This window comes from Somniosus microcephalus, chromosome 3 (assembly GCF_052327205.1).
Source record: "Somniosus microcephalus isolate GS21.2 chromosome 3, FLI_Smic_1.0, whole genome shotgun sequence".
Taxonomy (NCBI): Eukaryota; Metazoa; Chordata; class Chondrichthyes; order Squaliformes; family Somniosidae; genus Somniosus; species Somniosus microcephalus.
Genome location: NC_140989.1, coordinates 303,662,784 through 303,688,369, shown reverse-complemented (window position 1 = coordinate 303,688,369; position 25,586 = coordinate 303,662,784). Strand labels below are relative to the sequence as shown.

The 25,586-nt window shown below is 44.2% G+C and overlaps 1 protein-coding gene across 7 annotated transcripts in view; it reads right to left on the bottom strand.

Annotated features, from left to right (window-relative positions):
* The window catches only part of patj (PATJ crumbs cell polarity complex component), a 471,326-nt gene that overhangs the window by 13,049 nt on the left and 432,691 nt on the right, over positions 1 to 25,586 (bottom strand). For all 7 annotated transcript variants that reach the window (XM_085982870.1, XM_085982876.1, XM_085982869.1 and 4 more), the window contains one exon: positions 294 to 397. In XM_085982870.1, the coding sequence (XP_085838996.1) occupies positions 294 to 397 (104 nt within the window). The remainder of the gene's footprint in view (positions 1 to 293; positions 398 to 25,586) is intronic.

Sequence of the window (25,586 nt, the reverse complement as noted above, 5' to 3'; positions counted from 1 at the left end):
ATTCAATTGCATTCAGTGGGAGACTACATAGCAGGAAAAAAAATTATAATTAAATATACAAAATTATTTTAAGTACTGCACAGTTTGAGTACTCCGTTCTATACTTAATGCCAAATATGTACACTTGACAGAAATGGGGCAGAGAATCTTTAATGAAACAACATATTTTCATTGGATAAGATTTGTAGAAGACAGAATTTTTGCATGCATGCAAAGCCATATCTAACTCCGATCTCGTAGCGCAGAATGTCATACATACTTACAGGGCCCGAGATGATTTGCCTCATACTTACTCTGGGTCTTCCGGCCGAATGTCAGATGGTGAGTTCAGGTTGGAACCAGTTGACATATGTTCAAGCTGGCTTGCGATAGCAGTGATATTTGTGTCAGCTATAACCTGAAAATAAAACAAAAAAGACCCAGGTTAATTAAAAACAAGAAAAGTGGGTGAATAGTGCCATCTATAGGAAGCATTCTATAGCGTAAAATAGGCCATCCTTGGCAACATAACTCAAGTGGTAGGAACACCTGACTCCAAGACAGAAAATCATGACTTGGGACACCCATGGCTACCTGTCACTCAAACTTGCTTGCTGCAAAAGTAGTTAAAAAGAGAAACTTCAATTTATGAGCTCCTCACGTCTCTCAGAAATACTCAAAGTGCTTCACATTCAATTATTATTTTGACTTCTTATGTAGGAAAATGTGGCAGCCATTATAAACACAGCAAGATCACACAAGGAGCAATGAGATGAATGACAATTTAATCTGACCATGGTAGTGTTGATGAATGTTGGCTAGGACAGCCGGAGTGCTCTGCTTCTCTTTGAATAATGTCATGCAATCTTTAATAGCCACCTGAATCATTGGAAAGGGTAGACAGGTCAGTTTACGACCTCATCCAAAGGACAGCAACTTCAATAATGCCTGATTGAGTTATGGTGATTATTGCTGAAATTGCAGATATAAATGAGGGTGAGCCTCTCTGCTGTAGAAGCAGTGGGGGTAAATGGCTCTATGTGGGAGAAATATCATTGAGGCATGGAGAGGAAGGAGAGAGGAAATGTAAGAGTATTATTGATACTAAAGCATACACAGCCCTGTTATTAAATATGTTAGAGCTACATTTTTAAATCTTAGTCGTGAAAATTCTTTTCTAATTAGGTTTGTACCAGTGAAAGTTGCTGTGTTACAAGAAAGTTTAGTGATTAAACTGAAAACAACTTATTTTCTTGATATTTCATTTGAATACTCTTGTATAATTATTAAGAATCTTAATTTAACAAAATGCCAACCGTATAGATGTAATAGGATGGAAAATCTCGATGTACTGCAAGGTGAAAAATAATCACTCAAAAGACATTATTCATATAATAAAATCAGCCACATTGTTGATAGATTGCTCCAATTAAATTAAGTAACCGGTATATAAAAAACACTAGTGCAGGATTGAGCACCATGAATAGTGAGCTCCTATTAAGATGATTCCTCAGCAATTCATTCATGGGTGAACTAGCCCTGTACAATATCCATTTTAGTTTTTAAAGGTGCTTTTACATTTATGGGTAGACTTTATGAACTTCCATTCCTGGCACAGAGCTTTGCGCAACAGCAATGCATATCAGGAATTCAGGCATGGAAGTCAGCACGCCCTGCATGATGTTCCATCCATTAAAATTAATTGACAGAAAACTGTGCGGGGCACTTTGATCTCCATGTCCAAATCCCTGTCACTTGAAGCTCTATGCCAAAAATATGAATTCATAAAATCTACCCTGTAGCGTTTCTACAGTTCTAGTCACGGAACTCTGACATCTGTGCACAGGCTCTCCACGTTTACACTGCCAAAATTGGCTCTTATACTGACTGCACAATTGTTGACCCAAGAAAATGTGGGTCTATGATTCTGTTGTTTTGATAATTGAGTCAATTTTGTCAATATGGATGTAAGGAGCCAGTACACTACAGAATCAATACATGAAAACTGTCTGAAATTCCTCCTTGAAGCACTTCTGTTTTTTCACATTGTAGTCAGTGACTGGCCTGTTTGCACATTGATTGAAACCAGCCCCCTCATCTCTCCTGAGTATTGGTATGTTTACCAAATTATTTACTAAAAGCAGATCCATCACAATGACCATTATGTAAAGTATCAGCAATGCACTGAGATAGGTAGTAATCTCTGGATTACTACCAGTGCCACGTGCTAGTAAGAGTACAGAGAACAGGATAGTTAGGCTAAATACGTGGCTTGAGCAGTGGTGTAAGAGGGAGGGTTTTAAATTTTTGAGGCATTGGAACCAGTTTTGTGGTAGGTGTGACCTATACAAAAGGGACGGTCTACACCTGTGCAGAGATGGAACTGATGTTCTCGGGGTAATTTTTGATAAAGCAGTTCGGGAGCATTTAAACTAGTATGGCAGGGGGCTAGAAACCTATGTAGTGAAATAGAGGAAAGTGAAAGGCAGACAGAAATAAATGGTAAAAGGGTGAGGAACAAAAAACAAAGGGCCAAACTAATTCATAAAAAATGTGAGCATAAAAAAAGCCTGAGGGTTTTATACCTTAATGCGAGAAGCATCAGGAACAAGGTAGATGAATTAGCTGTGGAAATAGAGGTTAATAATTATGATCTAATTGGGATTACGGAAACATGGTTGCAGGGTGAGCAGGGCTGGGAGCTTAACATACAGGGGTATTCAGTATTTAGGAAGGATCGACAAAAAAGAAAGGGAGGAGGGGTAGCATTGCTAGTAAAAGAGGGGATAAATGCAATTGAAAAGAAGGATATTAACTCAGTTAATACAGAATCTATATGGGTGGAGCTAAGAAATAGCGAGGGGCGAAAAACATTAATAGGAGTGGTATATAGGCCTCCAAATAGTAAAATAGAGGTTAGGGAGGGCATCACGAGGGAAATTAGAGAAGCGTGCAATAAGAGCACAGCTGTCATCATAGGTGACTTTAACTTACATATAGATTGGACTAGCCTAATCAGTAAAAATAATGAGGAGGAGGAATTCCTTGAGTGTTTAAGGGATGGTTATCTGGATCAATATGTCGAGGAACCAACTCGGGAACAGGCTATATTGGACTGGGTACTGTGCAATGAGAAGGGACTAATCAGTAATCTTGTTGTACGGGGACCCTTGGGTCAGAGCGATCATAACATGATCGATTTCTCACTCGAAATGGAGAGCGAAGAAATTGACTCAGAGACTAAGGTCCTGAATTTAAACAAGGGGAATTATGATGCCATGAGACGGGAACTGAGTAGGTCTGATTGGACAACGTTCCTGGGAGGACTGGAGGTAGATAAACAATGGCAAACATTTAAAGATAGAATGACAAAATTGCAAAAATTGTTTATACCAATCTGGCATAAAAGGAAATCTAAAAAGGTGACTCAACCGTGGATAACAGGGGAAATTAGAGACAGCATAAAATCCAAAGATAGGGCGTATAAAATAGCCAAAAAAAGCGCCAGAGCGGAAGATTGGGAACAGTTTAAGATAGAGCAAAGGAGGGCAAAGGGCATGATCAAGAGGGGCAAAATAGCTTACGAAAACAAGCTGGCGGAAAATATAAAAACTAACTCCAAAAGCTTTTATAAATATATCAAAAGGAAAAGACTGGTGAAAACCAAAGTTGGTCCATTGCAGTCAGATACGGGGGAATATATAATGGGAAATAAGGAAATGGCAGATCAACTAAATGCATACTTTGGGTCAGTCTTTACGAAGGAAGACACAAAAAACCTCCCTGGGATATCGGGAAAAATAGGGACATTGGCAAAGGAGGAACTGACGCAAATCAATATCTCTAAGGATATGGTGTTAAGGAAGCTAAAGGGATTGAAGGTGGACAAATCCCCAGGGCCTGATAACATGCATCCTAGGGTACTGAAGGAGGTGGCCCTAGAGATAGCGGATGCACTAAGGATGATTTTTCAGAATTCATTAGACTCGGGAACAGTGCCGATGGATTGGAGGGTAGCTAACGTTACCCCACTATTCAAAAAGGGGGGTAGGGAAAAAGCAGGTAATTACAGACCTGTAAGCCTTACATCAGTTGTGGGCAAAATGCTGGAGTCCATCATTAAGGATGAAATAGCGGAGCACTTAGCAAATGGGGACAGGATAGGACAGAGTCAACATGGATTTACAAAGGGTAAATCGTGCTTGACTAATCTATTGGAATTTTTTGAGGGAGTAACTGGTAGAATAGATGGGGGAGAGCCAGTAGATGTGGTGTACCTGGACTTCCAAAAGGCCTTCGATAAGGTCCCACATAAAAGATTAGCATGGAAAATTGAGGCTCATGGGATAAAGGGGAAAGTTTTGGCGTGGATAGGGAACTGGCTGTCAGATAGAAAACAGAGAGTTGGAATAAACGGCTCATTTTCTGAATGGCAGGCAGTAACAAGTGGGGTACCACAGGGATCTGTCCTGGGCCCCCAGCTGTTCACAATTTACATTAATGACCTGGATCAGGGAGTCGGATGCAGCATTTCCAAATTTGCAGACGACACTAAACTAGGAGGGGGGGTGGGCTCAGAGGAAGAGACCAGGAAGCTCCAGAGCGATTTGGACAGACTGGGCGATTGGGCGGATAAATGGCAGATGCACTATAATGTGGACAAGTGCGAAGTTATCCACCTTGGGTGCAGGAACGGGAGGGCAAATTATTATTTAAATGGCAATAGATTGGGAGAGGGGGAAGTACAGAGAGACCTGGGTGTTCTTGTACACCAGTCACTGAAGGCGAGCATGCAGGTGCAACAGGCGGTCAAGAAGGCAAACGGTATGCTGGCCTTCATAGCAAAAGGGTTAGAATACAGGAACAGGGATACCTTGCTGCAGCTGTACAGGGCACTGGTGAGACCACACCTCGAGTACTGTGTACAGTTTTGGTCGCCTCATCTGAGGAAGGATGTTCTTGCCATGGAGGGGGTGCAGCGGCGATTCACCAGGCTGATACCAGGAATGGCGGGAATGACCTATGAGGAGAGACTATGTAGTTTAGGGATGTACACACTGGAGTTTAGAAGATTGAGAGGGGACCTCATAGAAGTGTATAAAATTCTGACAGGTCTAGACAGACTGGATGCAGAAGGAATGTTTCCCTTGGCGGGTGAGAACAGAACTAGAGGACATAATTTAAGGATAAGGGCTAAACCATTTAGGACAGAGATGAGGGGGAATTTCTTCACTCAGAGAGTGGTGAACCTGTGGAACTCATTGCCACAGAGGGCAGTGTACGCCAGCTCATTAAATATATTTAAGAGGGAATTAGATATATTTCTACGGGCAAAAGGGGTTAAGGGTTACGGAGAGAAGGCGGGGACGGGATACTGAATTAAAGGATCAGCCATGATCTCATCGAATGGCGGAGCAGGCACGAAGGGCCGAATGGCCTACTCCTGCTCCTATCTTCTATGTATCTATGTATCTATAATTTCCCAGCCCTATGTTACCCCAGTATCTCCCCAAACAGTTCAGCATTTAACTATTTAATTTGGATTATTTTATTTATGAGATGACCCAATTTCCTAAAAAACAAACTTGCAACTATGCCATTTCTTAACCTAGACCTAGACTTAAGTTCTCCTTTAAACAAAGATTTAAAAAGACTACAGATCTACCCATCTCTTCCATCAAGCCTTTAGTCACCTTTCCCAATATCTCATTCTTTGTTGGATTACACTTCTGTGAAGTGCTTTGGATGTTTTTCTATGTTAAAGGTGGGCACTACTGTCTCAGCCAATGCGTTGAAGGTGGGGCAGGAATTACAGCATTTACTCAGCAATCCAAACAAGTCTATATGCAGAGTCTATTTAAAAAAAAAGAGTTTCTACAAACTGCAGCAAACAGAATTCAGCAACTTCTCCCGATAAAGCAAGGTGATTTCTCCAGCAAAATGTAGTGAGTGGAGGATAGTTAGATACAAATGATGTGCATAAAATCAATCCCAGTTACTTACAGCAGTGTGTAATCATCTCCAATCTGGCCGGGAATAGTAGTGTCACTATACGCAACCTGTTAAAAAGCGCTATACAAGTGCAAGCTGTTGTTTTTGTTGTTAAATGAAACAGCTCAGTAAATCAGCAATATTATAGTTAAGAGTAAGTGATTTATTAGCTGTCCAGATCCACTCAGAAATCAACACTTTCATTGCCTCCAGAACCTTTTATGTAAATTTGCAGTAACCAGGCAGGAAATGGCATTGCATGCAGTATATTTGTTGTGGGGTGTCACCCATACCAAATCACTTTTGTCCTATTTATAGCTAACAGGCCTCATGGTTATTTGATAAAGGTAACATAGAAACATAGAAGATAGGAGCAGGAGTAGGCCATTCGGCCCCTCGAGCCTGCTCCGCCATTCAATGAGATCATGGCTGATCATCCAAATTCAGTACCCTGTCCTTGCTTTCTCCCCATATCCCTTGATCCCTTTAGCCTTAAGAAATATATCTAACTCCTTCTTGAATATATTTAATGAATTGGCTTCCACTGCCTTCTGTGGTAGAGAATTCCACAGACTCACCACTCTCTGGGTGAAGAAATTCCTCCTCATCTCTGTCCTAAATGGCTTACCCCTTATCCTTAGACTGTGACCCCTGGTTCTGGACTCCCCCGCCATCAGGAACATCCTTCGTGCATCTAGTCTGTCTAGTCCTGTTAGAATTTTATAAGTTTCAATGAGATCCCCTCTCATTCTTCTAAACTCCAGCGAGTATAAGCCCAATCGACCCAATCTCTCCTCATACGTCATTCCTGCCATCCCAGGTATCAGTCTGGTGAATCTTCGCTGCACTCCCTCCATGGCAAGAACATCCTTCCTCAGATAAGGCGACCAAAACTGCACACAATACTCAAGGTGTGGTCTCACCAAGGCCCTGTACAACTGCAGCAAGACATCCTTGTTCCTGTACTCGAACCCTCTCGCTACGAAGGCCAACATACCATTTGCCTTCTTAACCGCCTGCTGCACCTGCACGCTTACCTTCAGCGACTGATGCACAAGGACACCCAGGTCTCGTTGCACTTCCTTCTCCCAATCTATTGCCATTCAGATAATAATCTGCCTTCCTGTTTTTGCCACCAAAGTGGATAACCTCGCATTTATTAACATTATACAGCATCTGCCATGCTTCTGCCCAATCACCCAACCTGTCCAAATCATACTGGAGTTTCTCGGCATCCTCCTCACAGCACACACGCCCACCCAGCTTTGTGTCGTCTGCAAACTTGGAGATATTACATCTAGTTCCCTCATCTAGATCATCAATATATATTGTGAATAGCTGGGGTCCCAGGACCGATCCCTGCGGTACCCTACTAGTCACTGCCTGCCACTTGGATAAAGAGCCGTTTATTCCAACTCTTTGCTTATAAATAAGCTAAGCATATACTACTCTAAGCATATACTAACTATGGTCATATTTGATAACAGCTATTAGCTGCTTCATCAATATCTTATATGGTTGTACCTGCACCTACTACACTAGCATAATACATGCCAATTCCCCACACTCACTATACTTGCGACCTATCTAAATAAAACTGGAACTAATATCTGGGGCAGCTTCACCCACCAATGCTGCTCAATGATAATTGGGCTGAAGCTACTAGAATATTTTGAACAGTGAGTTTAAAAACCCAGAGAGAGAGAGAGAGAGATTCACACACTGCTCTCCAGGTTTGGCTTCAAACCAATCTCATTTTTAATTTATAAAACAGAACTGCAATGTATTAACATCGCTGATGCTCTACATTATGGGATGAATTTCAGAGTGCCAGCAGTAATAATGAAGCAAGTTTACACATGCATGCGTTCAATAGTTATAATTGTGACTTTGGAGCAGCTATCCATCTGTGATCTTGCACAGCCGTATCACTTTCAAGCTCTTTTTGCAATTTTCCCCAATGTCAGTGAAGAGCCACAAAGGCCAGAAATGCAAACACTGCTTGCTGCTGCCAGTACTTTATTCCAATGGCATAGGAACCCATCTCTTAAAGTGGGGCTCCATGATACTAGAGACACGAGTACCACCGGTTTTCTATTACAGTGCTGCTACCAGAGCTGTTATAAATGCAGCAGCAGGTGACCTGCCACAGTATAACTTCTTCACAACACTCACACAAATTCAGCTTGTATTGTATAGTTCTTTGCTCTCCCCGCAATTATGGAGAGCAGTTCTTTTTTACACCAACACTGTGGGCTTGCACTCCCAGACTATCCACACGGATGAGCGGTTTCCCTGCAATTACATGTGGACACAATGACATATTCTCTGGGGTTGACTGAGATCGCTATCAATCAATCATAACTATTTTATTTATAGGTAAAGAAGAATGACATTCTACCACTGCTTCAAGAGAGCACTGAGCAGAAATGGATTAAGCAGACATGTTTCTGAGTGGCCCTATATAGCAATGTAGCACGAATACTGTTATACTTTCTGCAGTGTAAATAGAGTTTAAAGCTTTCAACCTCTCTATTATCACCATTTTCTATGAAAATGAGTTTATTTTCAATCTGTTGTCTGAACTTGAAATACAAATGAAACACAATAAATGTGAGATAATATATGGCTAGTAGTGAATCATAAAGAACCCATAATAATAAAATAAACCACATGAGTGAAGCACTTGTAGTTTAGAAAAATCATCAGATACATAAGTAAATTACTGCCAGGCACATTGGCCCAAAATTTGCGATCGGAAGCTTCCCGCGGGCAGATGCCTCCGACCTGTAAAAAATCGATGAATTTACCTGGTGGTCCGGAGAATTGCGCTCCTGGGCATTTCTGGGTACCCGTGGATAGAGGCCCACGTATCCCAGGGGTGTAGGCGATTCGCAAGTGCCCCTGGGATCACGTGGGCCGGCCCAACCAATAAAAGACGTACAGAATCCCCATAAGTATGAATGGGGAATCACTTAAAAATACACGAACGCTTGAAATACATTAAAAAGAATTACATAATTCAAATTAATTAAAATGCCATTTAATTAAATATTTTAAACAAAAATTAAATTTTTTGGAAAAAAAGTATATATTTTAAAAGGGGCTAAAAATAAACTTACCTTACTGGACAGGGTTGGGTTTTTAATGTATAAATGAGTGATAACATTTTATTTTTCTATTTTTTAAAACTCTTGTGCTGGTAAAAGCAGGCCTTACAACTGCTTTTGCTAGGCATAAGAATTTCACGGACATTCAGCAAACGGAAGTTGGGCAAATAGCGCAACTCTCCGCCCGCCCGCGGAGGCTCTTCTCCCAGGGATGCGGATTGTCTGTCAAGAGGATTCTATCTCCAGTGGTGTGGGAGTGGCTGAGAACCTTATAACATGCTCAGAGCAAATGAGAGACTGGGGTTCAGGAGCAGTTAGGAGTACAGCACAGGCTAGGGAGGAAGGGTGCATTCGGCTGGAAAAAAAGAGATTTGTGATGAGCTGGACTCAGAAGTGGGAGTGGAGTTAAGGCCCAGAAAAAAGCAGCACTGTGGGCAGGCAGATAGGGAGGAAAAATACCAGCATTCCGGGTAGGCAAATAGTGAAGGCAAAAATCCACCCTCTGGCGGGCAGGTAGGGAATATCACAAATGATATCCTCCATGACCATGATGCTTGATCCTTCCTTGCCTGCCTCAACCTCTCCACAGTTTTCAAAATGGTTGATCCATGCCATCCTCCTCCTCCTCCTCCTCCATCAACTCCTTTCCATTGTTCAATTATATGGGATTGCCTCTTGCTGACATCATCTCCAGGCAGGGGTTCATCTTCCATATGTATGCTGCTGATGCACAGCTCTACCTCTCTATGACTTTCCTTGATCCCACAGCAGCCTCTATGCTGTTGGACTTTCTATCTGGTATCTGTTAAATCTCAAGAGTTTATTAACCTTGCTTGTATAACAATTAAGAGAGTACGCAGGAGACAGAGATCAGTTAACAGCCATTACTTCCAGAAGAATCCCATCCACTTAATGCACTGCACATCACAACTACGGTAAGCTATGTGGGACAATTCAAATACAACATTCAAAATACACATCTCCTCCTCTCTTACATTAGATGTCCCAATAGAACCACAAAATTTTTAAAACACAATAACCTGTTATACCCATGGGGATTATTCTGCCCCAGATAAAGGGTAAGTCTCTGAACTATAAGTTCAAACGTATAGGGGCCCGCCGCTCTCTGGTAGGCTACCGGCGGTCAACCTGGCTCTCCAGTTCATTGTCTCTCACAGGTGACGTCACCGCAGGTGTAGGTGGCTGGGGTGCCTGTATACAGGTCTCCCTTGCTGATGAGATAGTGGCTGAAGCGGCTGTTTCCCCAGAAGGTGAGCCTCTCGGTGTAGAAGGTGGATGACCCACAGCGTCACCCAATGGCAGATAAACTGCTGTTGGTGGTTCAGTGGGTGTTGCTGCACTTCGTAGAAGCTGATCGGTGTATCTCTTCCAGACAATGTCCTCGGGTGTCTGTACAGTGTAGGATACTGGACCAGTCTGTGCAATGACAGTAGCAGGAACCCACTTAGGTCCACCACTGTAGTTCCATGCCAACACATGTTCACCTGGACTGAAGACTCTGTCTTTGGAGCGTTGGTCACGTCGCTTGATCTGCTTGTCCTGCTGATACTGTACCACGTCTTTCACCTTTGGCGGTTTCAGCAGGTCGAAGTTGGTTCGTAGCTCTCTTTTGAGCAGTAGAGTGGCAGGTGATGCTTTTGTGGTCGCATGTGGTGTGTTCCTGTAACTCAACAGGAAACTATTCAGGCACTGATGAAGCGTCCCCTGGCCTTGCGATGCCTTTAGAGAGTGTTTCATGATCTGAACAAACCTCTCAGCTAGACCATTGGTCGCAGGGTGGTATGGTGCAGCCCTGATATGTTGTACGCCATTCACCTGCAGGAATGTAGCCATTTCTTGTGACACCCACTGTAGACCGTTGTCTGAGACAAGTTGCATCGGAGATCCAAATCGGCTGAACACCTCACCTAACTTCTCGATGGTCTTCTCAGCGGTGGTGGACCTCATTATAACAACCTCTGGCCACTTACTGTGCGCGTCAACAGCCACCAGGAACATTCTCTCCTCGAATGGACCTGCAAAGTCTACATGAATGCGGTGCCATGCTTCCTCCAGAAAGTCCCAGGGGTGAAGAGGTGCAAGCTGTGGCACATTACGAACTTTCTGACATGAGGAACAGGTTTTAGCTTTGTCCTCAATCTGTCCATCCATACCCGGCCACCAGAAGTAGCTCCTCGCTATTTCTTTCATACGAACCATTCCGCAGTGTCCAGAGTGTAGTTGATGTAACACTGGTTTCCGTAGCGATGGTGGAATAACCACTCTCCTCCCCCACAGCAAACTTCCAGACTGCACCGACAGTTCGTTTCTCCTTAAGAGATATGGGCCCAGAAATTCAGGTCGGGGGCTTCCCGCAGGTGTAAGCCCCCGACCTGCACTTGCCTTGCGCGTGTTGCAGTTGAGCTGTAGGGCCCCGTGGAATTCTGATCCGGGGCCTGGCCCAGCTGCCGGCGCGCTGTGCTTGCGTGTCCCAGGGGCATAGTTAGTGCGATGCATCCCCTGGGATCACGTGAGCCATGGGCAGCCAATCGGAGGAGGGAAAAGCCCATTCATAAGATTGACAGGTAGACCTGTCAAAACTTACAAATACTACGGGCCCAAAATAGCAGTAAACCTTCAAATAAATTTAACAGAAACATCACACTTTTTAAATAAACTATAAATTACATTAAATAACTATTTTAATCAATAATTTAAATTTTTGAAAAAAATACTTTTATATTATAACGGGGCTAAAAATAAACTTACCTTGCTTTAAAGTATTTAAAAATAATAAACCTGTGGAAATAATGTTTTAATTTGAATTAATTGACCACTTACCTTGCAAAAAGCAGGCCTTACGCCTGCTTTTTAAATGTGTAAATCCTGCAGGCTTAACCTCCCGGGAAAACCTGCAAAAAAAACCTAAGTTCAAAGTGCACGCACAGCCTCCCCTGCGCGCGTGTTCGACCTCTGAACCCCTTCGTTCAGAGGATCGGAAGTGCCGGTTTCCCGCGCATGCGCAGTGCATGCAGGAAACCGGCAATTCCATTCGGCCTACGGGTGAGTACCCCGTGCGTACTCACCCGGGGAGAGCCGAATTACTGGGCCATGGTTTCAGGTTTGGGTCATCGTGGTCAAGCTTGCCCCTGACGGTAATGTCCAGCACTGCAGACAACACTGGGTCGTTTCTAGTGTTTCGTCGGACCTGTGTCGAAGTAACAGGCGCGTTCTCCACCTGCCTAAAATAGCAGATGTCCATGCTACTCGTCATAGGCTTGGTGACAGGCAGCGGCAACCTGGAAAGACCGTCGGCATTGCCGTGCAGGTCAGACTTGCATTATCTAATGTCAAAGGTGTGTGCAGACAACAGCAGCGCCCACCTTTGCATTCTGCTCACAGCAAGTGACGGAATCCCTGTATGTGGCCCAAAGATGGTCGCGAGAGGGCGGTGATCTGTTAGTAGGGTGAACTGTCTCCCGTACAAATATTGGTGAAACTTGCGAACGCCAAAAACGATGCTCAGTGCTTCTCGTTCTATTTGGGCGTAGTTAGTTTCAGCTCTGTTCAAAGTCCTAGATGCGAATGCTATCGGCTTCTCTTCTCAGTTTGGCATGATATGAGAAACGACCGCTCCCACACCATATGACGATGCATCACAAGCTAACTGTATTGGTAATGAAGGGTCAAAATGCGTCAAAGCCTCTGACTTCAGGAGCGTGTCCTTTGCTGTCATGAACGCCTCCTGGCACTTGTTAGTCCATTCCCACTTCTTGTCTTTACATAGCAACCAATGCAGCGGCCTCAGCATCGAGGCTAGGTTCGGTATGAACTGTCCATAGTAGTTCAGTAACCCTAGAAAAGAACGCAGCTGGCTGATATTTTCAGGTGCTGGGGCATCCACGATTGCCTTGGTCTTGGACGGTGCCTTGTGAAGGCCTGTGGCATCGATCACATGACCGAGGTACTCAACTGATGACTGAAAAAAATCGCATTTATCCCTGCGAACTCTGAGTCCATAATCCCTCAGTCTCTGTAGCGTTGCATCCAAGTTACGCAGATGGTCATCACACCCAGTAACTAAGATATCATCTAAGTAGCACTGGACTCCAGGCAATCCACTAAGGATCTGGTCCATAGCACATTGGAATAGCGCTGGAGCTGATGTAATTCCGAAAGGAAGTCGACGATACCTAAATAGGCCCTTGTGCATCACAATAGTCAGCATTTCTTGTGACTGTTCATCCACATGCATTTGCAGGTAGGCTTGACAGAGGTCGATTGTGCTAAACTTCTGGCCCCCAGCAAGTCCCACAAACAAATCATCAATATGGGGAAGCGGATATTGCTTCACTGACAATACAGGGTTAACAGTTACTTTAAAATCTCCACCCCCTTTCTTGAGCACTGGTACGATGGGTGTTGCCCATTCACTCACGCTGACTGGTTCTAGTACTCCGCTTTCAACTAGGGCTTCTAAGTCAGCCTCGACTTTTGGTCTGATGGCATAAGGTATGGGTCGTGCCTTCATGAACTTGGGTTTGCTATCCTGCTTAATACGAAGCTTCACAGTAATATCTTTCATGCTACCCAGTTCTCCATTAAAGACTTCTGCATGTTTCTTTAAGATGGCGGGTAAGCCTGGATCATTGTGTGACATCATGTAGACTGATGACCAGTCTAATTTTATTCTCTCCATCCACGAACGTCCCAGTAGGGAGGGGTAGTCTCCTTTAACTACGTAGAGTGGTAACTTCCTAGTTTGTTCATTCAACTGAACTGTGACCTCAGTGATAACTCTCAGCTATGACTAGGGGTTTGGGTGAAAAATGCCCTTTTAGCATCTCCACAATTTCGCTATATTGTTTAGTCCCTGGTTTATCTGGACGCACTGAAGTACGCAAAAGATTGAAAGTCTTTGGTCCCATCACACTTAACAATGTAGGTACTACTTTGTTCCCTCCAATGTCATTTGCTTGTGTGAAGTATTCAAATCGTTCTGTGTATGAGCTCCATTGTTCGACATTCTCATCAAACAGTCCAATGTTACCGATAATTCCAGCCATTTTCCTTCTCTCAGGCTCCTAATTATCATTCACTAAAGATCCTTCCAATGTTGAACTCAACTAAAATTACTATCAGTTATTTAGTGCTTCAATTCACAGATCGTTTCACAGTTGAATAAATGTCCTTCCCGATTTACTCACTGCTTTTCCTCCCCTTCCTCAAGTCGTTAGTACCTTATACGTCGTCTCATCTTCCCGCCATTGCAAGCTCCTTTATCCTCGAGCCAGCCTCACTTTAATTAACTGTCCACAGCAAAAATAACAGTTTTAAACACGTAAAACCCGACTATCTTCTGCACAGCAGAGCCACGCAAGTTCAGACGTCCTCGTCGCCACTTTTGTTAAATCTCAAGAGTTTATTAACCTTGCTTGTATAACAATTAAGAGAGTACGCAGGAGACAGAGTTCAGTTAACAGCCATTACTTCCAGAAGAATCCCTTCCACTTAATGCACTCTATTTCCCATAATGCACTGCACATCACAACTACGGTAAGCTATGTGGGACAATTCAAATACAACATTCAAAATACAACAGTATCAAGTTGTGAATAAATTTAAATTTATTCGAACTGAACATCAGGAAGACCAAAGCCATATGTTTTGGCTCCCCCACCATTAACTCTGCTCCCTTGTCAATAACTCCTTCTCCTTCTCCAGCCACTTGCTCAGGCACAAGTATTTATATAGCACCTTTAAGGTACAAAATGCTTCAAGGTGCTTTACAGAGGGGTGAAAGAAATTAAATAAAAGGAATAGAAGCTGAGCCATGGTGGGAGAGTTAGAGATGTGATTGAAAGCTTCGTCGAAATGAATGCTTTTAAAGGTGGAGAGAGAAATAGAGAGGTGGAAGGGTTTAGGACGAATCCCCAAAGACAATTAAACGGGAGGAGGTGGCTCCATGAAAATCCCCATCCTCAATGATGGCAGAGCCCAGCACGCAAGTGCAAAAGACAAGACAGAAGCGTTTGCAACCATCTTCAGCCAGAAGTGCCAAGTGGATGATGCATCTCGGCCTCCTCCTGAGGTTCCCACCATCACAGAAGCCAGTCTTCAGCCAATTCGATTCACTCCACGCGATATCAAGAAATGGCCGAGCGCACTGGCTACAGCAAAGGCTATGGAACCAACAATATTCCGGCTGTCGTGCTGAAGGCTTGTACTCCAGAACTAGCCGCGCCTCTAGCCAAGCTGTTCCAGTGCAGCTACAACACTGGCATCAACCCGACAATGTGGAAAACTGACCAGGTATGTCCTGTCCACAAAAAGCAGGACAAATCTAATTCGGCCAATTACCGCCCCATCAGTCTACTCTCGATCATAAAATTACAGAATGGTTACAGCACAGGAGGTCGTCATTTGGCCCGTCGAGCCCGTGCTGGCCCTCTGCAAGAGCACTTCAGCTCGTCCCCCTTCCCTGTCCTTTCCCCGTAGCCCTGCACATTTTTTTCCTTCAGATACTTTTCCAATTCCCTTTCGAAAGCCACAATTGAGTTTGCATCCACTACCCTTTCAGGCAGGGTATTCCAGATCCGAACCACTTGCTGCATGAAATAGTTTTCCCACATGTTGCCTTTGGTTCTTTTGCCAATCACCTTAAATCTGTGTCCTCTGGTTCTCGACCCTACCGCCAACAGGAACAGTTTCTCTCGATTTATTCTGTATAGGCCCATCGTGATTTTGAAAACCTCCATCAAATCTCCTCTCAACCTTCTCTGCTCCAAGGAGAACAACCCCAGCTTCTCCAGTCTATCCACGTAACTGAAGTCCTGCATCCCTGGAACCATTCTCGTAAATCTTTACTGCACCCTCTCCAAGGTCTTCGCATCTGTCCTAAAGTGCAGTGCCCAGAATTGGACACAATACTCCAGTTGAGGCCGAACCAGCGTTTTATAAAGGTTCATCATAACTTCCTTGCTTTTGTACTCTATGCCTCCATTTATAAAGCCCAGGATCCCATATGCTTTTTCAGCCGCTTTCTCAACCTGTTCCGCCACCTTCAATGATTTGTGCACATATACCCCCACGTCTCTCTGTTCATGCACCCCCTTTAGGATTGTACCCTTTAGTTTATATTGCCTCTCCTCGATCTTCCCACCAAAATGCATCACTTCGCACTTTTCTGCACTAAATTCCATCTGCCACGTATCTGCCCATTTCACCAGCTTATCTATGTCTTCTTGAAATCTATCACTATCCTCCTCATTGTTCAGTATACTTCCAAGTTTTGTGCCATCTGCAAATTTTGAAATTGTGCCCTGTACACCCAAGTCCAAGTCATTAATTTATATCAAGAAAAGCAGTGGTCCAAATACCGACCCCTGCTAAACATCACTATATCCAGTCCGAAAAACAACCATTCACCACTACTCTCGGTTTCCTGTCACTTACCCAGTTTTGTATCTATGCTGCCACTGTCCCTTTTATTCCATGGACTTCAACTTTGCTGGCAATCCTATTGTGTGACACTTTATCAAATGCCTTTTGGAAGTCCATGTACACCATGTCAACCAATGCGGAGCATTGCCTCATCAACCCTCTCTGTTACCTCATCAAAAAACTCGATCAAGTTAGTTCAACGCGATTTGCCTTTAGCAAATCTGTGCTGACTTTCTTTAATTAATCCACACTTGTCCAAGTGATTGTTAATTTTGTCCCTGATTATTGTTTCAAAAAGCTTCCCCACTACTGAGGTTAAACTCGGTAAAATCATCAGAAGAGTCATAACGGCACAGAAGGAGTCCATTCAGCCCATCGAGTCTGTGCCGGCTCTCTGCAGAGCAATCGAGTCAGTCCCATTCCCCCGCTCTATCCCAGTAACCCTGCAAGTTTATTTCCCTCAAGTGCCTATCCAGTCTCCCCTTGAAAACATTGAGCGTGTCCGCTCCCACCACTTCCATCGGCAGCGAGTTCCAGGTCCTCACCACTCACTGCGTAAAAAAGTTTTTCCTCACATCCCCCCTGTATCTCTTGCCCAAAACCTTAAATCTGTGTCCTAGTCCTTGTACCATCAACTAGTGGGAACAGCCTTTTTCTGTCTAGCCTATCCAAACCTGTCATAATCTTGTACACCTTTATCAAATCACCCCTCAACCTCCTTTGCTCTAATGAAAACAAATCCAGCTTCTCCAACCTGTCCTTGTAGCTAAGATCCCCCATCCCCGGAACCATTCTGGTAAATCTCCTCTGCGCCCTCTCAAAGGCCTTCACAATCTTCCTAAAGTGTGGTGACTAGAACTGGATGCAATACTCCAGTTGTGGCCTAACCAGTGCTTTATAAAGATTCAGCATAATTTCTCCACTTTTGTACTCAATACCTCTATTTATGAAACCCAAGATCCCATATGTTTTGCTAACCACTCTTTCAATATGCCCTGCCACCTTCAGGGACCTATGCACATTAACTCCCAGGTCCCTCTGTCCCTGCACACTCTTTAAAACTGTGCCATTAAGTGTATATTACCTCTCCCTGTTCCTTCTGCCAAAATGTATCACCACACACTTCTCTGCATTAAATTCCATCTGCCACTTGTCTGCCTATTCTGCTAGCCTTTCTATGTCCTATTGCAGTCGATTGGTATCATCCTCACTGTTTGCCACCCCCGCAAAGTTTGGTGTCATCGGCAAATTTAAAAATTCTACTCTGTATTCCAATATCCAGGTCATTTATATATATCAAAAAAAGCAGTGGCCCCAGCACTGACCCTTGGGGAACACCACTGTCTACCATCCTCCAAACTGAAAAACAGCCATTTACCACAACTTGCTGTTTTCTGTCCTTAAGCCAATTCCTTATCCAAGCTGCCACTGACCCACCTATTCCATGAGCCTCAATTTTGTTAACCAGCCTTCTATGTGATACTTTGTCAAACGCCTTCCTAACATCCATGTAGACAACATCCATTGCATTCCCTTCATCGATCCTTCCTGTTACTTCATCAAAAAATCCAATTAGATTAGTCAAACATGATCTGCCTTTTACAAATCCATGTTGGCTCTCCTTAATTAGCTTAAACCTCTCCAAGTGCCCATTAATTCTTTCCTTGTTTATTGTTTCTAAAACTTTACCCACCACTGATGTTAAACTGACCGGCCTGTAGTTACTGGAATTGTCTTTACACCCTTTCTTGAACAATGGTGTCACATTTGCCACTTTCCAATCCTCAGGCACTTCCCCCGCATATAGGGAAGATTGGAAAATTATGGCAAGCCCATCCGCTATCTCCTCCCCCAATTCCATTAGCAATCTGGGATGCAAGCCATCTGAACCAGGCGACTTATCTACTCTTAAGCATGCCCAGCCTTTCTAGTACATCCTGTCTATATCAATTTTCACCCCTTCCATTGCTTCTACCTTTTCCACTGCTACCGATATTTTGTCAGTATCCACCTCCTTAGTAAACACCGATACAAAGTACTCTGAGTATTCTAGCCTTGCCCTGCACCTCTAAGCATATAACACCTTCTTTGTCACTAATAGACCCCACCCCGCCTCTTGCTACCCGCTTACAGTTTACATGCCGGTAGAAGATTTTTGAGTTCCCTTTTATGTTAACCGCCATTCTACTCTCATATTCTCTCTTTGCGAATCTTATTTTCATCTTCCCTTCCCCCCCTCAACTTATTGTATTTGGTCTGGTTATCCCTTGAAGAATTCACCTGACATTCATCATACACCCTCTTTTTTTGTATCATCATCTTCTCTATCTTCCTCGTCATCCAAGGAGCCCTTGCTTTGGTTCCCTTACCCTTCCCTCTTGTTGGAATGTACCTAGTCTGTACTTGGAACATCTCCTCCTTAAAGATCACCCATTGTTCCGTTATAGTTTTTCCCATCAGTCTTTGGTTGCATTTTACCCTGGCTAGAGCCTTTCGCATCCCATTGAAGTTAGCCCTATTCCAGTTTAGAAGATAGAGAAGATGATGATACAAAAAAAGAGGGTGTATGATGTATGTCAGGTGAATTCACTCTAGATTGTTCCTTGCTCCTCTCCATTGCTAACTAAATCTTATGATACGATGATCACTCATAACCAAGTGTTCTCCCACAGACACTTGGTCGAACTGGCCCACCTCATTCCCCAGCACTAGATCCAGCAATGCCTCCTTCCTAGTTGGGCCAAGAACATGCTGGTCAAGGAAATTCTCCTGAACACATTTCAGAAATTCCTCCCCCTCCTTTCCTTTTACCCTAGCATTATCCCAATCGATATTTGGGTAATTAAAGTCCCCCAATATCACCACTCTATAGCTCTTGCATATCTCTGCGACTTCCCTGCAGATTTGCTCCTCTACCTCCCTCTCACTATTTGGAGGCCTATAGAATACCCCCAATAGTGTGATCATACCCTTTTTGCTCAACTCTAACCAAATAGATTCTGTTCTTGTCCCCTCAAGAATATCCTCCCTTTCCAACACTACGTCTTCCTTAATCAGCACTGCCACCCCACCTTCCTTTTTTCCTTCCCCATCTTTTCTGAACACCTTGTACCCTTGAATATTAAGTGCCCACTCCTCACCGTTTTTAAGCCACTTATCCGTTATTGCCACATAGCTAATTGTGCTTGTAGCTCACCAACCTTATTCACCACACTTTGCGTGTTTACGTACACGCATTCTAAACCCATTTTTGAATTTTTAGTAGTTTTTCTTAGTCTGCTCCTAGCTAATATGGTACTACTTCTGCCTCCAGTACTACTTCCTTCTCTAGTACTATGCAACACAAACACACTCACTCTTTCATGCACCTTATTCCTCTTTTCTACTCCTATATGCTGGTGCCCATCACCCTGGCAAGCTAGTTTAAATACTCCCCAACAGCACTAGCAAACCTCCCCGCAAGAATATTGGCTCCGGCTCTGTTGAGGTGTAACCCGTCCGATTGTACAGGTCCCACCTTCCCCAGAAACAATCCCAATGCCTCAGGAATCTAAAGCCCTCCCTCCTGCACCATCTCTCCAGCCACGCATTCATCTGTTCTATCCTCCTATTCCTGTACTCACTAGCACGTGGCACCGTGAGTAATCCGGAGATTACTACCTTTGAGGTCCTGCTTTTTAATCTCTCTCTTAGCTCCCTAAACTCTGCCTACAGAACCTCATCCCTCTTTTTGAGTATGTCGTTGGTACCGATATGGACAACGACCTCTGGCTGTTCACACTCCCCCCGCTCAGTGACATCCTTGACCCTGGCGCCAGGGAGGCAACATACCATCCTGGAATCACATCTGCGGCTGCAGAAAAGCCTATCTGGTCCCCTAACTATCGAATCCCCTACCACTTTTGCTCTTCCACTCTTTTTCCTCCCCTCCTCCCGTGCAGCTGAGCCACCAGTAGTGCCTTGGACTGGTCTCTGGCTGCACTCCCCAGCAGACCCTTCGCCCCCACCAGTACTCAGAACAGAATACTGGTTGGAGAGCGAGATGCACTCTGGGACTCCTGCACTACCTGCCCGGTCCTCCTCTTCTGTCTGTCGGCCACCCATTCTCTCTCTGCCTGCATACTCATGCTGCGGGGTGACCACCTCCAGAAATGTACTATCCACGTAACTCTCAGCCTCGTGGATGCACCGTAGTGACTCCAGCCGCTGCTTAAGCCCTGAAATACGGATCTTGAGCTGCTGTAGCTGGCGACACTTCCTGAACATGTGGTCGTCCAGGCTACGCAAAGCGTCCAGGACATCCCACATGGCACATGATGTGCACTCCACGGGACTGAGCTGCCGTGCCTCTATTTAATAGACTAAGAACTAAGCAGAAATAAACTTAAAACTTAAAAAATAACACTCACCAATCAGCTCCTTCCCTTGTGCCGACGTCACTTTTCATACTCTGACGTCACTCTCGAATTCTGTCTCTGTTGAGTTGCTGCATCTTTCGCTCTGGTCTCATGGTGGAAGATGTTATCAACAGTGTTATCAAATGGCACTTACTCGCCAATAATCTGCTCTCCGATGCTCAGTTTGGGTTGCACCACGACCACTCGGCTCCAGACCTCATTACAGCCTTGGTCCAAACAAAAGAGCTGCGTTCCAAAGGTGAGGTGAGAGTGACTGCTCTTGACATCAAGGCAGCATTTGACCGAGTGTGGCATCAAGGAGCCCTAGTAAAATTGAAGTCAATGGGAATCAGGGTGGAAAACTCTCCACTGGCTGGAGTCATACCTAGCGCAAAGGAAGATGGTTGTGGTTGTTGCAGGCCAATCATCTCAGCCCCAGGACATTGCTGCAAGAGTTCCTCAGGGCAGTGTCCTAGGCCCAACAATCTTCAGCTGCTTCATCAATGACCTTCCCTCCAACATAAGGTCAGAAGTGGGGATGTTCGCTGATGATTGCAGTGTTCAGTTACAATCGCAGCTCCTCAGATAATGATGCAGTCTATGCCAGCGTGCAACAAGACCTGGACGACATTCAGGTTTGGGCTGATAAGTGGCAAGTAAAATTCGCACCACACAAGTGCCATGCAATGACTATCTCCAACAAGAGAGAGTCTAACCACCGCCCCATGACATTCAATGGCATTACCATCGCCAAATTCTTCACCATCAACATCCTGGGGGTCACCACTGACCAGGACCAGCCACATAAATACTGTGGCTACAAGAACAGGTCAAAGGCTGGGTATTCTGTGGCAAGTGACTCACCTCCTGACTCCCCAAAGTCTTTCCACCGTCTACAAGGCACAAGTCAGGAGTGTGATGGAATACTCTCCACTTGCCTGGATGAGCTCAGCTCCCACAACACTCAAGAAGCTCGACACCATCCAAGACAAAGCAGCCCACTTGACTGGCACCCCATCCACCCTCTTAAACATTCACTCCCTCCAGCATTGGCGCACCGTGGCTGCAGGATGTACCATCTACAAGAGGCACTGTAGCAACTCGCCAAGGCTTCTTCGACAGCACCTCCCAAACCCGTGACCTCCACCACCTAGAAGGACAAGGGCAGCAGGTGCATGGGAATACTATCACCGCCAAGTCACATACCATCCTGATCTTGGAAATATATTGCCGCTCCTTCATTATCACTGGGTCAAAATCCTGGAACTCCCTCCCTAACAGCACTGTGGGAGTATCTTCACCGCACGGACTGCAATGGTTCAAGAAGGCGGCTCACCACCACCTTCTCAAGGTCAATTAGGGATGGGCAATAAATGCTGGATTTGCCAGCGATGCCTACATCCCATGAACAAATTTTTAAAAAGGGCTTAAGGTAGGGGCAAAAGTGGGCAATTTTGCCAAGATTGAAGTAAGCAGTCTTGATGATGGAGTCTTGTGGGATTTGAACAGGATGGCAAAGTTTCACCTAGTCTGGTTCAGACTGAACAAGAGACCAGGAGGAGGGAGAGAGACCAAGAGGAGGGAGAAAGTCAGGAGCAGTTTATGGCAAGTGCTGAAAACAATGGCATTGGTCTTCCTGAATTGATATCAGCAATTATTCCACAGGGTTTATGTATTATATTTTGTGCAGTTTTGTTAAAATTATACAAGCAAAATATGGAAATCAAATATTAACACAAATTGTAACAGATTCATATGAATGCAATTAACATTGAGGGGGTTAACTGAGAAATATTTTTATTTTGCTTTCTTTAAGTTTTGATTCCTGAAATATGAACCCCAAGAGGCTGGCTGTGCAATAGACTGCAAGAAAAAAATTAGTATGTAAAGGGTAAAAATGCATCCCAATGGGTGAAGCAGTCCCTATTAGCAGATCTGTTGTGGTTTGTACACAACACAGTCAACAAACACCCTCAGCCTTTCCTTATCTCGTTACTACACCTGCCATACAAACAGATTAAATTATGCAATGAGCAAGCAAGCTTCAGACACTGGGTTTAGAGGGTGGTAATTGCTCCCTAGAGACCTTAATCTTTAGTTAACAAACAGCATTTTTAAACTCTTAACATCCTATTGAAGACAGGCAGATAATCAACCTACATTCTTGTCATTTGCATGAATGAATGCAATTATCTGACCTTCTGGTTTAGGATATGGCTAAAAAGCTGATAACAAATACATGTCGTTAACTAATGACAAGCTACTGTGGATTATCTATGCAATACATACACTTCAGAACAATTGTAGAAAATTTTTAAATGCTGCACAAACACTTCTGATTAAAGTCCTGTAAAACGCAAGACTGTAGCTTTACTCTAAAGACCTGTGGAAACATTACATTTAGGCTTCTCTGCAGCTTTGCTCATGTAACCTTATGGTAATACTGATATCATTGGGCTCCTTCTTCACCAAGAGTTTCAGTAATGTGCAAAATGTATCTTTTTCCCACTAGTGTTTTTCTTACTCATTAAGCAATGTTAAGGGTGTTACACCATGGATATCAATTTGAACCTGGTCCCTGCTTGGAGGACCATGAGGCTGGCACACCACTCTGTAGCAAGGGAAAAGTTCTGTGCATGCAAGATTCCACATGTGAAAGCTCTGCTTAGCGCTGTCCAAATGCTGGCTAAAGTTTAATGCTAGTTGATTCTTTGGTAAGAATGGCAATGTTCAGTTGGATAATACACTGGTAGTGCTGGGGAGAACAATATGGCAGCAGTGGAAAGGAGGTGTTCTTCGCACAGTGATCAAAATATAAATGACCTTGTGACGGGAGTTATACAGCCTTTATGGATGGATGAGCTAAGGTGAGCTATGTACCATTTTCCATAGAATCATAGAATGGTTACAGCACGGAAGGCGGCCATTTGGCCCTTCGAGCCCGTGCCGACTTTCAGTTAGTCCCACTCCCCTGCCCTTTCCCCGTAGCCCTGCAAATTTTTTTCCTTCAGACACTTATCCAACTCCCTTTTGAATGATAAGATTGAGTCTGCCTCCACCACCCTTTCAGGCAGTGCATTCCAGATTTTAACCACTCGCTGCGTAAAAAAGTTTTTTCTTACGTCGCCTTTGGTTCTTTGGCCAATCACCTTAAATCTGTGTCCTCTGGTTCTTGACCCTTCTGCCAATGGGAACAGTTTCTCTTTATCTACTCTGTCCAGACCCTTCATGATTTTGAACACCTCAATCTCAAAGGAGAACAACCCCAGCTTCTCCAGTCTATCAACGTAACTGAAGTCCCTCATTCCTGGAATCATTCTCGTAAATCTTTTCTGCACCTTCTCTAAGGCCTTCACATCCTTCCTAAAGTGTGGTGCCCAGAATTGAACACAGTACTCCAGTTGTTTTATACAGGTTCATTATAATTTCCACACTTTTGTACTGTACCCCTCTATTTATGAAGCCCAGGATCCTGTAAGCCTTTTTAACTGCTTTCTCAACCTGTCCTGCCACCTTCAATGATTTGAGCACATATACCCCCAGGTGTCTCTGTTCGTGCACCCCCTTTAGGATTACACCGTTTAGTTTATATGTCCTCCTTATTCTTTCCACCAAAATGTATCACTTCACACTTTTCACAGAATCACAGAATCACAGAAACCCCACAGTGCAGATAGAGGCCATTGCGGCCCATCGAGCCTGCACCGACACATATCCCACCCGATCCCCGTAACCCCTACACCAACACATATCCCACCCTATCCCCGTAACCCCACGTATTTAATCCCCCTAACACTAAGGGTCAATTTTTTTTATCATAGCCAATCAACCTAACCCGCACATCTTTGGACTGTGGGAGGAAACCCACGCAAACACAGGGAGAATGTGCAAACTCCACACAGACAGTCACCCGAGGCTGGATTCGAACCCGGGTCTCTGGCACTGTGAGGCAACAGTGCTAACCACTATGCCACTTTTCTGCGTTAAATTTCATCTGCCACGTGTCCACCCATTTCACCAGCCTGTTTGTCTTCCTGAAGTCTATCACTCTCCTCACTGTTCACTATACTTCCAAGTTTTGTGTCATCTGCAAATTGAAATTGTGCCCTGTACACCCACGTCCAAGTCATTAATATATATCATCAAGAAAAGTAGTGGTCCGAGAGCCAACCCCTGGGGAACACCACGGTATACCTTCCTCCAGTCCGAAAAATAACCGTTCACCACTACTCTCCGTTTCCTGTCACTTAGCCAATTCCGTATCCATGCTGCTACTGTCCTTTTTATTCCATGGGCTTCAACTTTGCTGGCAAGCCTATTATGTAGCACCTTGTCGAACGCCTTTTGAAAATCCATGTACACTACATCAACTGCATTACCCTCATCAACTCTCTCTGTTACCTCATCAAAAAACTCGATCAAGTTGGTTAAACACGATTTGCCTTTAACAAATCCATGCTGGCTTTCCTTAATTAATCCACACCTATCTAAGTTGCTGGGTTCATCTTTACACCCTTTTTTGAACAATGGTGTAACATTTGCAATTATCCAGTCCTCTGGCACCACCCCCGTATCTATGGAGGATTGAAATATTATGGCTAGTACCTCCGCGATTTCCGCCCTAAATTCCCTCAGCATCCCAGGATGCATCCCATCCGCTCCTGGT